The 14,761-nt window shown below is 53.4% G+C and overlaps 1 protein-coding gene across 1 annotated transcript in view; it reads right to left on the reverse strand.

Annotated features, from left to right (window-relative positions):
• Positions 1-14,761, reverse strand: part of CECR2 (CECR2 histone acetyl-lysine reader) — a 27,319-nt gene continuing 12,558 nt past the window's right edge. Inside the window, exons 4-20 of the mRNA XM_078859391.1 lie at positions 12,371-12,465; positions 11,937-12,132; positions 11,518-11,777; positions 10,849-10,977; positions 10,133-10,230; positions 9,530-9,702; positions 9,222-9,311; positions 8,439-8,544; positions 8,079-8,208; positions 7,543-7,580; positions 6,938-7,029; positions 6,491-6,617; positions 5,225-5,871; positions 4,976-5,059; positions 4,387-4,476; positions 2,157-3,402; positions 1-1,038 (exon numbers count right to left, since the gene is read on the reverse strand). Of these exons, the coding sequence (XP_078715517.1) occupies positions 140-1,038; positions 2,157-3,402; positions 4,387-4,476; positions 4,976-5,059; positions 5,225-5,871; positions 6,491-6,617; positions 6,938-7,029; positions 7,543-7,580; positions 8,079-8,208; positions 8,439-8,544; positions 9,222-9,311; positions 9,530-9,702; positions 10,133-10,230; positions 10,849-10,977; positions 11,518-11,777; positions 11,937-12,132; positions 12,371-12,465 (4,500 nt within the window). The 3' untranslated portion in view covers positions 1-139. The remainder of the gene's footprint in view (positions 1,039-2,156; positions 3,403-4,386; positions 4,477-4,975; positions 5,060-5,224; positions 5,872-6,490; positions 6,618-6,937; positions 7,030-7,542; positions 7,581-8,078; positions 8,209-8,438; positions 8,545-9,221; positions 9,312-9,529; positions 9,703-10,132; positions 10,231-10,848; positions 10,978-11,517; positions 11,778-11,936; positions 12,133-12,370; positions 12,466-14,761) is intronic.

Genomic DNA, 14,761 nt, shown 5'->3' on the forward strand with positions numbered 1-14,761 from the left:
CAAGCCGGCGTTCTCCCCGCGGCTTTTGTCAAACTCTGGCCCCTTGTCACCGACTCCCCTCTCCTGTGCCGGATGCTTGCTGGAGTCCAGTCTCACGGCGGAGGCCATAGCGGAGGACAGGGGGTAGGAGAGCAAGGGGTCAGCCTCCCTGTTGATGGCAAGGGGCATCCTGTTCCCCAGATCCCCATGCGCTTCTATGGGGGGCGCGTGCTGGCTCAGGTACCCAAGGGGGTGGGCAGAGGCGAGGCTCACGGGGGGGGGGGGCGGGCCCGGTCTGCGCTGGGCGGTGCTGCTCGTACAGGTAAAAGGGGTGGCGTGACATCTGCCCCAGGAGGTGCTGCTGGTACTGCACTTGTTGGTACTGCACCGGACTCATCCTATAGCCGTGGCCGATGCCATGCTGCAGGCCGTAGGCAGTGCCGTAGGACACCGCCGGCTGGCTGCTGGCCGGAGAGATGGCGTTCACAGTGCTGGCGGCGTGTCGTGTGTCGGAGAACATGTGCAGCACGGAGTTCCGGGCGGTGGCAACATCGCCGGCGCCCGTTCTCGTCTGACCTGCCGCAACCGTGTCCTTCGACCTCTCTTGGCTTCTGACTCCGCTGTGTGCGGCCGAAGCACCGGCCTTGCCGTTGATGTCACCCCAGCCCCTCCCGTCCGCGCAGTCTCCGCTTTCCTTCTGCTTGAACATTACGTCAGCGGTGCGAGGCTCCGGCCGCTGGTACTCGTCCTTCCCGGACAACCTGGCCTTCCTCTCTGCTTTGAGTCTTTCTCTGTCACTGCGCTCCTCTCTCTTCGCCTCCTTCTTACCATCCCCCTCTCTCCCAGAGCCTGCTAGCTCCGACTCGACAGCCTTGTGCTTTCCGGCTTTGTCTCGCTTGCGCTGCCTGACTTTCTGCTGCGAGGGCCCAATGTTAGGAGAGCTTTGGGTTGTCTCGACGGCATGGAGCATCGATGACGTTGGCGGCGGCTGTGGAGCGAGGCTGCTTTTTTCCTTGCCAGCATCCTCCCCATCACCAAGGCCTGGGCTGAAGCCACCACCTGTAAATCAACACAATTGTGCATTTCTGAATCTCAACAGAACCGAGCTCCGAGCAAATGGTCACCGCCTTCAAAGAAAAACAGCTTTAAGCAGACTGACAGGGATTTTAAAAAGTACGGTAAAGCAAACATCAAAGCTAATTTAGTCTAATTTAATTTGATTTGTTACATGGCTGATCCCGTTTCGGCAGGTGCCCGGTTACTTTAGAAGTGAGATCCGTGGTCAGTGACCACAGCAGCAGTGAAAAAAACGAAAACTTCAAAATTGCAGAGAACGAGTACAGGGTCCTAAAGGAATATTGCACAACTCACAAATGAGGTAACAGTTATAAATGAAATACACGAGAATCGAACATTACAGCACACACGTATGGGGGCAAGCGGTGCCAGAAAAAGTTAGATGCAGGTGCAAGGAATCTCTGTGTTTCGGTTTAATATGAAAATAAAGAGGGGCAGTGAAGGAAGGGAACCAAGCTGTCGATGGGTGACAAAGGTATTCCAGAAATTAAAGTAGCAATGCAGAAAGACTTTTTACCAAAGTTTTAGCAAAGGGTACTTTTAGTGGGAATGAGGCACTACTGAAGCTATGTGACAGAGTTCGAGGAACTAAGTGGTCCTTCAGGGAATTGGCGAATTTGTTTAAGAAGCAATTTAGGATGAACACAGCCCAGAGGGAGAGCGAGTAGCTTCACATCTGAAAGGTTGCACATTCAAATCCTGATTGGGGGTTGACTCAACCCATCATCATCCCTCCAGGGTCGAGAAAATAGCAACCACTTTTTATGGTGAACCTGAACTTTTCGCACCATAGGTGCAGGGTAAGGACAAAAAACTAAATAAAAACTACACACACAAATAAATGAGTTTTCAATTGAGATTTTAAAGTGCATAGGTGTAGTGGCTTCCTAATAGCAGACGTCCACAGTGGTTGTCCTATGGATATACTCGTCCCTGTCATGGAAATGTGTAATTTTCACCTTGGCTCTGGGCTGAAAATTAGATCACTTTGACTGTAAATTGGTAGTTTAAACAATAAATCAGCGATGTTATTGCACATTTGCCTGGTTAATCTTTCCCTGGTGGCTTCCCCGTTTGAGACCGATCGCACTGTCACTCACCTCCAGGCACCCCTGAGGCACCAAGGCTTGGCACGCGAGGAGAAGCCTCCGCCACCGTGGATGCGAGCTGCGGGGGTGGTTTCAGACATTCAAGCAGAAGACTTCTCACGCCCTGGCTGCCTATTGGGTTTGCCGAAGAGACTTTGAGCCAGGAGCCACTTGAGAAATGGGCGGTAGGCAGCTCCCTGGAGGGCACATTTGACGAATGGGTAATGGCCGTGACGTGTGGCTTAGGGCATGGGGATTCCGGGGGATTCCTGCCATGGGACTGATCGAGAATGCTGTTGTCGCACGTTGTGGACTCGAGGAAGGCCTCCGAGCTGTCGGCACGTGGTTTCGCTTCAGCGGATATCCCCGAGTAGTTGCTGCCGGATGCAGCTTGCAGGAACGGCGGCACTCCATGGAGGAATGGCTTCGGGCTGGAGGCCCCTGGGGGTCGCTGCGTAGCGGAGGGGACCGTTGACGGAGAGAGCGGCGGATACGGCGCCAGCTCCAGCCTGCCCGGAACAGGCGGCGACCGTTCGCTCTCCAAGATGGAGGGTGCTGCCGCGGGCCGGAAGGGCGGTGGGTGCAGCGGCGCTCTCTGTGTCTCGTCATGGCTCATGACCGACGATGTTGTCTGTAGCGAAGGCCACTTCCTGTTGGGCCACGGTGGTTCCTCCGAAGGTGCTCGCTGCTGACACCGAGGGCCCTCTGAGCCACTGCCCTCCGCTCCCAATCGTCCCTTGTGCTGATGCAGGTGGCCGTCGACCCCCTCTCTCCTGTTTACTTCTGTGGCAGCTTTTCCAGAATCAGTCGGTTCATCTTCACCACCGGGTTTTGGTTTTGGCAGCACAGGTGTGGACTCTTGCATCTGCGGCCGCTCGGCCGCGGTCGGCTTCCCAGCATCACAGGCAGGCATGGTGGGCTGCGAGGGCCCCTCTGGAGGGGTTCTGGCACTGCCAGGGTCCACCGCTGCAGGGGGCACAGGAAGGCTGTGGCCAACCCGCCGCTCGGGTGTGCGGGGGCTGTCTCTGAAGCCAAAGGAGCGCCACACCGAGCGGAGGGAGGAATTAGAGGATGGGAGGGCGGGAATGTGGTCGGCCTGTGGGGCACGAAGGCTGGGTGGGGAGGTGACAGGCTTTTGGGCTGGAGGGTTGGGACCCAAAGACGATGGCGCCCCTCTGGGTACTTTTGCATAGGCGGCTGCCAGGGAGTGCAGACCGTGAAGCCCAGTGCTGGGAAATCCATTTGTGTGATGGGAATGCTGTTGAATACACAGACACAAACACACGCCATATGGTGACACGAACATCTGTACAGCTATTCATATTGCAAGTACTCCACGTGTGTCGCTAATAACTCGGCCATAAGCAAGAATAATTTTATTTAACTCGGATTACAGGGCTGCAAGGTGGCGCAGTGGTGACGACACTGGTGCCTCACAGTAAGCAGTTCCTGGACTAGCTTTTTATAAGTTCCCCCGCTGTTCTGCATGGCTTCCTCCGTATTCTCTGCTTTCCTACCATAGCTAACAAAACCACACAATAAAAAACTAAACTATTAAAAACTAAATTTCGATTTAAAGCTTTCGTGACTGCAGGGATTCGTCTTCTTGGTTCTTTCGGTAAAGTCACGTAGAAGGGAAATAATAAAATAATAATAAAATATACAAAATTTATTTTATTAAAAACTAATTATATTTGACCAGTTTCGGCTCACTGAGCTCTATATAGCTCTTTTTCAGAAGCGACCTGGCCACAAATGACAGCTCAACAAATTGGCTCATGTGGAAATGTATAGCAGCCAAATACGCTATACGCATGTTTCTAAATGTGCGACCATGGGGAGAACATGCAAACTCCAAATATACAGGCGTCAGGGTTGGGATAGATCCCACAAACCTCCTGTATACCGGGCAAGGTAGTTCATATCTCGCCACCGTAGCGCCCCAATGTAATTGGTGTTGGCCAAACATAGTAATGCTGAAAAATTCCCTACATATTAGTAAATTGAGATTACAAACAGAAGCAACATCGCCCCCGACTGCAAAAACGTATCAAAACCCTCTTGAAAAAGTCTTAGAGACTTATTGAGGCTTTCCCGGTTACACACGCATAATAATGATAAGTATTAACTATTTAACTGTGACGCTTGGTGTCTGTATTCCCTGTGAGATGTGCATGGCACACGTGCTGCACCACAGCGCTGCTGGTGCCCCGATGAGCAACAGCGGGAACTGGCGCCTTACCGGGCCTTGTGGCAGGTGGAGGGCAGAATCGGAGCTCGCGCCGGGGGAAGTGGGCAAGGGGAGGGGCCGAGGCCCTGGCGCCGCTGGCTGCTGCATCACAAACGGTGGGGTTAGATCTCAGACGGTGGGGTTAGATCACAGAGGACACAGCTGGGGTTTCCTGCTATTACGCTCCGTTTACCCAGGAGAGCCTCGCTTTCGAGTCTCAAGACACTTTTTCACGAGGGTCCTGTCACGTTTTGCAGTAGGGGGTGGTGTTGCTGCTGTGTGTAATCCAAATTGAGTAATTTCCAGATGTTTACGTTTTTGGGATATTTGGCCAAGACCAGTTACATTCATTATTAGATTTTTTTAGCTATGAGAAGAAATCGGAGAATGCGGAGGAAGGAAACCCATGCAGAGCAGGGGAAGAGAACAAACTCCATGGAGAAAGCCGCCCCAGTCAGGAATTGAACCGCACCTCCAATTTTTTCCCACACCTCTGATTAGCACGGTTGGCTATGTACGGTGCGAAAGAAGTTCAATATACATACAAGCACAGGCGCTACCACCGTGCCACCGCTCATGGCAGAAAGAGTGTGGGTCCCACCTGTCTGGAGAGCGAGTAGTAGGGGTTGCGGGGTCGCGCAGCGTTCACTTCCTCCGCACCAACGCCATCCGCCAGCGGCTGCTTCTGTCCACAAAACATCTACACGTGTACTCGCGTGTACTCACGTATACACGGCATTGTGTGCTCATGCTCACAGCTGTGGTGCACACGTATGTTTACACGGGAACGCTGAGGGACGCAGGGGCTGTGGTGGTCTGATTGAGGAACCCACGGGCTGTAGGGTCTCACCTTCACTGGGGTAGGTGTCCACTCGGAGGGGAGGGTGGGGGAAGCCCCGCGGTGCAGCTCGGCCGTGCTCTGCTCCCTGCCTGGCGACGAGACATCCCCGTGCTCCACAGACGCTTCCCTCTCGCGCTTGACAGGCTCGGCCCTTGCCTCCTCCTCCTCCTCTTCCTCCTCCGACTCGGATGCCGATCGCGACTCCGACTCAGAGCCGCGCGTGTCTTCGCTGCTGGAGTTGAGGGCATCCCTTTCGCGCTTCGTGTGGGCACGTGGCCGCTCCGTCCCATACGCGCCTCTCCCGTGTCCGTCACGCGAAGGCGCCGCACGGGTCCAGCGCCTCGCGCACTCCTCCGACTCGTCGCCGCGCCCCCCGGCGCCGTCGCTGTCGCGGTGCGGGCCGGAGGGAGGCCCCTCGCCATCCCAACTGGAGTCGGAGCTTTCAGAGTCCTCCTCCCTCCTGGCGGCGACGGTCCTGCGGCCCCTCCCACGGGCCCCGCGCACGCCGCCGCGACCCCTCCTGCCGCCCCTTTTGTTGCGGTGACCCACGGGTCCCCTCAGGGCCTCGTCTGCACTCTCCCCGCTCTCTCCGGGGAAGTGCTTCGTCATGGCGCGGTCGAATACGCTCTCAAGGCTCTCGGCCATCTGTGTGTACTCTGCACTCGCCAGCCACCCACAGCACAGCACAGCACGCGGCCTCCATCACGCATCGCTCAAGTACAAATATGTATCCAGCTCGGAGAAAATGTATAACACCGGATGTACGCATCCCCACAGACTAAAAATGTCCGATTTTCCTGAACCCCATTTCCACTACCCCCATACCTTCCACCCTTAACAAATTTCACCCCCCCATCCCCTCTGACTTAGATAATTACAGCAACAGATAGATGGCACTCTCTGGGTGATCCGGGTAGGAGGCAAAGGGGAGTTGGTCGGTACCACCTGAGGTGGCAAATGCTATCAGTATCCACCATGGGCAGAAGCTTAGGGTACATGCAGTCCGTTTCACACTGCACACTTCCTATTTATTTTAATATTCCGCAAACGTTTTCCATCAAAGTCTATACGCCATGGTATCCATATAATAACATTTTTTTATCTTTAAAAGCTAACAGTAGCCTTGCCATCATACATATTTGCGTTCTACAGATAACATTCTTCACAAAAATCAATGTTATGATGTGCCATCCTGGGTGGTACCAATAACTAAGCTTAAATGACCATTGCTCCCCGCCTCATCCTGTCACCCCCTTGAATGTGTGGCACCCGTACCGCTGATCTCGCCGTTGTACTGACGGCAGTTCTCAAACATGAGCTTCACGTCAGCGACCAACTCCTCCTTGCACTGGTACCGCTGGGCGCTCAGGTTGCGCTCGATCCTCGCCAGGTCCATGGGGCTCTGCACGGCACACGTAAAACAGAGTCACAGAAACACCAGAGCGAATTGACCCCGTAATCTTCGTCACGGCTCGGCTCAGGCTTGGCTGTGGCTTCAGTGAGATGGCCCTAAGCTACCACACGTAACATGAGCCGGCTCGGAGCCTGGTCCCAATCGAACTCGGGATTTCCACGAGCCAAGTCTGAGCCTCTCACGCACCTGAGCCAAGCCGTGTCAGAGGCCGGGCCGATCCATAACTGCGAATACGGCCCTTTAGAGCGATTGGAGCTTGTAAGGCAACAGAGAATGCCAGTGATGGCAGCGGCAGCTACACCGCTCACCTTGATGATGTCGTAGTAGTGCGGAGCATAGGCCTCGTCCACGGCCTCCAGAAATGGCCATGCATCCTTGTGCGCCTTCACGGCCTCGAGCACTGAGCAATGAACAAATTCATCAGCAACCACTCCTTTGTCAAACAGTAGTATACAACGCACAGATTCAGCCAAATATGGAATCCTGTTGTCACGTCTGTGTGGAGCATCCAGTCCCTACATCGCTACACCTGATCGAGATCACCAGAGAGCAGCAGTCACAGGGTGGTTGATGATCCAGCACTCACTGATTGACTCTGGTCACTCGCTCACTGGTGATCAGTCCCGTCCTATTCACTCTTCTATCGCTACGCACATAAACTTAACCAGTCCTGGGCCTCCACTATGTCGACTCAGCATGCGCAAACATCGGCAGTAGGGAAACACAGGCGGTCGGGCGTGGTGCTTGCCACCCACCCTCTCGTGTATCATGCTAGCCTCTTACTCACAAACAGCACTTACCCCAAAAGTATGTTTAGCTACATGGGGGGATCTTTGTGCTCAGCAAAGGTGTTTTAAAAACACAAATGCACACGCTTGATGATCAAAATGTGTGAGAAATGCAAAATTCGTACCTTTAAACATAGATATGTATTCCTCATCCAGTTCAAACCTGCATGGCAAATCAAGAATAATAATAATTAACAATTTAATACAATCAGTGTTCACGTCATTCTTATAGCGCAAGGCAAAGGCGCTCATGTATTTCACAGACACAGTCGGCAGTAGCTTCGCAGCAGGAGGCAATGGTGCTGTGTGTGCGTAATCTCCATTGAGTAATTTGTGGGTACATTTTCAAATTTGACAAAACTTCGACTGAAACGCCAGCAACACAATGGCCTACTTCTCGTTTTGAATGATGTCAGGGGATGAGGAATGTCCATTGCGAAGCAGACGGTGCGTATTTTACAGTTAGTACATCCACAATATTTTCCAGGGCGGCCTCCGCATTTAACTCAGAAACATCTGCAGCAGGCAGCTAACGTGCTACCGCTGGGCCATGTCACTGCCCCAAACGCGTCTAAGCACCGCTGCGCTGTGACACGACCACACAGGATGTTAGTGCAGCTGTGCGGATGTTCGTGTGTACGTGTTAGTGTGCGAGACCCACGTGTCTCCTAAGGGATGTGGAGTGAGGGACACGGGTTGGGAGCCCGCGTCACCGAGTTCTGGAACTGGCTTCTGTCCCTGTGACTCCACAAGGAACTGCTCCTCTCGGCGGTGTTTATGGTGAGGCCGCCCTGCAACACAAGGCCACCGCGTGCGGTGAGCGAGCGCTCACCACGACTTGCACGTGGCACACAGCGCTACCAAAAAGCACCGACGCATAGCGCTTGACACAAAAGTGCATGACAAACAAGAGCACGATGCACGACGCGTGGCACACGGTGTGCGACACGTAGAGCTCAACGCACGGAACACGACAGGTTCGCGCGACGGACACCGGAGTGGCCGCGCCACATGTCAGTACCGTCCTTCTCCCTGCGGCGTCTCTCAGCTTTCCGAATGTCCCGCTCGGCGCGCCGCCGCTCTCGCTCCTTCTCCTGCTCCACCTCGCGGATGGCCAACAGTCGGTCCTGCACCCCCACAGATCCAGCAACACGCGGCGCACACATTTTCCCATTAAACACGCTTTGTATCGCTTTCTTACCACAGAGATATGAGGAAAAACAGGCGTGCTGGGTGAGACATTTGTGCAGGATGGGGAAGGGCTGATTGCTAAGACAGACTTAAGAGCAGATGGTTAAATATTGTCAGAAAATCTTGGTCTACTGTCGAGCAGCTGCAGGATCTATCGGAGGGGAGAAAGAGCTAGCGAGGTGTGGCAGCATCATTTTACCTTCGGCTATAATGACATCTTGATATTGTATCACTTTCATACCACGTAACGTGCGTCTATGCTCAGAGCATTTGGCATTAAGCGTGCATACGCATGCATGTGTGTATGTCTTTGGAGCGGTAGTATACCTGTTAGCACGCTGTGCTATGAACCTGGCGACCTGAATTAGATTCCCACTCGCAGCCAACACTAGTGACGATTATCTGAACTGGTCCTGGGCCTCCTCTAAGTCGACTCAGCCTCAAATTAGTATCTGGTACAGTGTGTAAACATCGCTACTAGGGAGATAAAGGCGGTCGAGCGTGGTGCTGGCCATCCACCCCATTGTGTACAGTGCCGAAAGTCTAAGGCTATTCGGGGGATCTTTGTTGTATAAGTGTGGGCGCACGTGCGCATGAACAATGTTTCTCTTGCCTCCTCCTCCTGCTGCACACGTTTGACGGTGAGACGGTCGGATGCACGGCGAGGAGTCATCTCCAGCAACTGCTTGTGCAGCGTCTTCTCCTGCGCTCGCGCACCGCAGCCAAACGTGCGTTACGGTGAAGGAGAGCAAAACACAATCGCACAGACACCACAAGAAAACCGCGAGGGATTCGCCCACAGAGAGCCACTGGCTGCCACCGCTCACTTTGTTCCCAACAATCCGGCTAGCCATTCGAGAGGCCCGCATGGCCCACCCCACCCCGGCTATCGCGCCGCACCCCACCCACAAGTTTGCGTACCTTCTCGGCGGCAGTGGCCGTCACGTGGGGAATGAGGGACCCGACCAGCGTACGGTAGAGGTGGCGCTCCTTGAAAGAGCGGCTGCGCTGCAAGGAATCAGCGAGCGCCTGCCACTCGGGGAGATACTCGCACACCAGGGACCAGGCACCAAGACGAGCCATGGGCACAGGTCCTGCACACGTGCACGCTGAGCAAATCATCTCTACGCAATGCAAAACCTGCCAATGAGCAGCAGTAAAATTCCCGGTGTCGTAAAAAAAATGTTAAGTTTAGTACTCTTGGTATTCGCGCCATTCTTATAGCCCAAGGATGTCGTGAAGACACTGCTATGTTTCACAGGCAGTATGCAGTAGTTTTACAGTATGGGGCAATGTTGTCATGTGTCTTCTAATTGGGGAATTTGCAGTAGACGTTTCAAATACAACAAATTTGGACCATTACACCACATTAGACGTAACAGGATTTTTCAACGGCCACGGTGACGAAGACGACACTTATTTTATAGTGAATACAACACATTGATAAATCAGGATGGCCCGCTGGGTTCGAACCGCAAACGAGTGCCTGCAGTGGCCAATGTAGCGAGGGTTCGTGTCACTTACCAGAGTTCTTCCGCTTGCGAGCGCGCGGTTTGGCTCTGGTCGTCTCCCTCCAGTCAGAGTGCTCCGAGTCGGCATCGCTCTCCAGGGGCGTGTCACTGCTTCACGCGCGCATGACAGCAGCTGATGACGCAAGCTCACCGATGCACAATTCAGGTTTATTTGTCTAACGATGCGAGAAGTAGCGAGAGACCAAGGCGAGTCTCTTATGTGCAAGAGTGACCGGTGTCACCAAAAATTACTAAAGCAATCGTATAAAACAAAAGTACAATGGAGCAAATGGAAATCAGTACATGAGCAACCAAATAGGAATCAGAGCAAAACAACCACGTTGCATAAAAAAAGTAACATAATGCGCAACCATTAATTATTACATTAAATCACTTTCCTGTAATTAGAATTGGCTTGGACATATTCCTTTTTTTTTAAAACACTCGTAGAATGTTTTTGTTACAGAACCACGGGAACAAATTCAGGGCGATTATTGCACTGGTATGTAAACAGACGAGGACACATGTCAAATACAATTACAAGTGAAGTTATCACACAGAATCGGCAGGTTAACACCCATCAAAATGTGCTTTATATGGAAGAGTAAACCAAGGACATTGATGCAATGGAATTAGCGCGCGAGTGTAATCCGCGACAACATGGCGTTATCCGGTGCACTGTCGCGCAGATGAAGAGCCCTGGGTGAGGCAGAGGGAGCGAGGACGAACCTCCAATCGCGGGCGCTGTGTGCGCCCTCTTGTTGCTCCCGGCTGGTGTCTGCCCGGGAGGCACCCCCTCGTCTCCCCCTCTTCCCATCACCTCTCCTGGTCTTCTTCTTTTCTCGCTGTTTTAATTTCCTGATCGGCAAAATAAATTTCGGTGATGCTCGCGCATTGAGTCTGTTATAAACCGGCAATGGCTCGCTCACGCCCCTGCGGGTAGCACGACCTCCCCCCACAAGAGCAAACTCTGGAGGACATTTGATCAGATGTATTCAAAGGGGTGGGAGTACCCACACTTTAACACACCACACGTGACCTGCCAATCAACGAGCTTTGTTGAACACATTTACACTGTTAGGTGGACACAGGCAGTGGAGGCGGGAAGAATGTAATAAATTTGCCCCATAGTTTCATCAGCCGACCAAAAGGAGATTAAATCAAATCGGCAACCTCTGGATTGAAAGTCCAGTTTGTTGGCCATTACACGGTGGCAGCTCCCCTCTAATAGACACGCAGCGTTTATATCGTTACGTGGGAGGTGCGTTTAAAACTGCTGGGACGTCCTCTTGTCTTCTCTGTGAGAAGTTTGTTACATTATGAGCAAATTATTGACGTATGTTGTTATAGTTGTTCTAGTTGGTATCTGGGGCAGAGAAACAAGAAATCGGACCTCACCTTGACCCCCTCTTTCCCGCCGGTCGGCCCACTTGCCGGCCTACACTCTTGCACTCGGACTGCCCTAAGTGCCGGCCCCGACGCTGGGCCCCTCGCTGGCCCCCTCGCCTGCCCCGCTTGCCCCGGCCGGCGGCCACAGGTTGCGGCGGCGGCGGTGGTGGCTCCTCCTTGTAAAGCCGCGTGCCGTAGAAGTACCAATAGAGAGCGCCGGTGGAGTCCTCACCAATCGGACAAAGACGAAGACTCTCGACCTCCCAACCCTGGGCGACACGCAAGCATGGAAATCAGCACCTCTCAGAGCTCCACCTCAGCCCGAGTCTCCCCATTCCATTTGTGAAGTTCACTAAAATAACTTGGATCTGTCCCGCCAATCCGCCAGTGCCTTCATCCTCACTATCCACACGGGCCCCACCGCTTACCTTGAGAACGTCGTAAACGTCGGCGGCGTCCAGCCGGTAATCGCATAGCCGCTGCAGCAGCGTGACACGCGTGAGCAAGGGTAGCTCCAGAAACACACGGTCCGCTCCGTCGGCGTCCAGGGGATTCTCCCGGCCCTCTTCCAGCTCCCAGCGATGCCGCACGATGTCGTGGAGGTAATAGCCATAATTTTCTCTCCTGCGCAGACAAGCGTGCGCACAAGCGTACATACACAGCAACATTGGTGAAGCAGACTTGAGAAGATATTTCTATGCTCCAAAGCCTTGCACGCCCGAATCTGCGCACGGCGCTCGCTAGCTGCCAAGCGCTTTCATCCGTGGCAAGGCGAACTCTTCTGGCAGAAGACTACGTGGCGATACGAAGCTGTGGTGGTGCGATGCTTGTTTGGCGAGGTGCACAGGCGTGTACGACTCACGTGATGTCACGCCGTTGGTAGCAGCCCTGGAGCAGCGCGACCAGCAGCTCCTCCTCAAACTCCGTCTCGTTCCTCAGCAAAGCACCCTCCACATCCTGAGCGCACGTTTCCACCACGGGGTCACGTCAAGTTTAGTTTTTTAACCAAGCGGGAACTAAAGAGACAAGGACGGTCTCATTTGCATGAGCGACATTGGATAATTCACACCCGACTGTTATTCCACAATTGCCCCCAAATGAAAACAAGCCGTTCAAGTATGTAAGCGGTAACAAAAAAACTGGCAGCCAATAATCTTGCACACTCTTTAAGCTGTATACATCACTGCAGCAACGACCAGAAGTCAATGGCCTCTCCCGAGCCCCAGCTGCCGTTAAGGGTCACCCCTCCCCCACTCCCCACTGCCCCCGCGTCTTGGACATGGGGAGAAGGGGGAAGGGACGATGGCCCTGAAAACAAAACGGCCCGGCAGGAGGCGACACGGGGCCCGCATGCCGCAAAAGAACATCCCGGCAAAAAAAAACTTGCGATTACAAGTGTTGTATTCGCACTGCCCCCATCTTGACAGACCAACTCCCCAATAAAAGTGGGAGAACGCTTCTGCAGGCCCCAAACAAATCTTTGTTCTGACAGCAATAAGGTCATGTTAACGGGCTCCTGCTGCTGCTCCCCTGGTTGTGGTGTCAGGCACAGACACAAGAGGCAAAGCTTCTGCCGCTTGCTGCCTGTGCTCTGCCCGAGGTTGGTCTGCTCCAGAGAGGCCATGCCCCCCCCCCCTTCCTGGCGTCCTCGTCAAACGGGGGGCCTCCTGCATCCTTGAGACCCCCGCGAAGAAGACCACAGGCATGGTTGCGATGAGCAAAGACGGCCCCCCAAACAATAGGCTTATGTCATCAAGCGCCAGGCAGTGGAACGTGCCACGAGCATGGACACACAACCACAGACAACCACGAGCATGGACACAGAACCACAGACAACCACGAGCATGGACACACAACCACAGACAACCACGAGCATGGACACACAACCACAGACAACCACTAGCATGGACACACAACCACAGACAACCACGAGCATGGACACACAACCACAGACAACCACTAGCATGGACACACAACCACAGACAACCACGAGCATGGACACACAACCACAGACAACCACGAGCATGGACACACAACCACAGACAACCACGAGCATGGACACACAACCACAGACAACCACGAGCATGGACACACAACCACAGACAACCACGAGCATGGACACACAACCACAGACAACCACGAGCATGGACACACAACCACAGACAACCACTAGCATGGACACACAACCACAGACAACCACTAGCATGGACACACAACCACAGACAACCACTAGCATGGACACACAACCACAGACAACCACGAGCATGGACACACAACCACAGACAACCACTAGCATGGACACACAACCACAGACAACCACTAGCATGGACACACAACCACAGACAACCACTAGCATGGACACACAACCACAGACAACCACGAGCATGGACACACAACCACAGACAACCACTAGCATGGACACACAACCACACACAACCACTAGCATGGACACACAACCACAGACAACCACTAGCATGGACACTCAACCACAGACAACCACTAGCATGGACACACAACCACAGACAACCACTAGCATGGACACACAACCACAGACAACCACGAGCATGGACACACAACCACAGACAACCACTAGCATGGACACACAACCACAGACAACCACTAGCATGGACACACAACCACAGACAACCACTAGCATGGACACACAACCACAGACAACCACGAGCATGGACACACAACCACAGACAACCACTAGCATGGACACACAACCACAGACAACCACTAGCATGGACACACAACCACAGACAACCACTAGCATGGACACACAACCACAGACAACCACTAGCATGGACACACAACCACAGACAACCACTAGCATGGACACACAACCACAGACAACCACTAGCATGGACACACAACCACAGACAACCACGAGCATGGACACACAACCACAGACAACCACTAGCATGGACACACAACCACAGACAACCACTAGCATGGACACACAACCACAGACAACCACTAGCATAGACACAACCACAGACAACCACGAGCATGGACACACAACCACAGACAACCACTAGCATGGACACACAACCACAGACAACCACTAGCATGGACACACAACCACAGACAACCACTAGCATGGACACACAACCACAGACAACCACGAGCATGGACACACAACCACAGACAACCACTAACATGGACACACAACCACAGACAACCACTAGCATGGACACACAACCACAGACAACCACGAGCATGGACACACAACCACAGACAACCACTAGCA

The sequence above is a fragment of the Lampetra fluviatilis genome, chromosome 8, assembly GCF_964198595.1.
Source record: "Lampetra fluviatilis chromosome 8, kcLamFluv1.1, whole genome shotgun sequence".
Lineage (NCBI taxonomy): Eukaryota > Metazoa > Chordata > Hyperoartia > Petromyzontiformes > Petromyzontidae > Lampetra > Lampetra fluviatilis.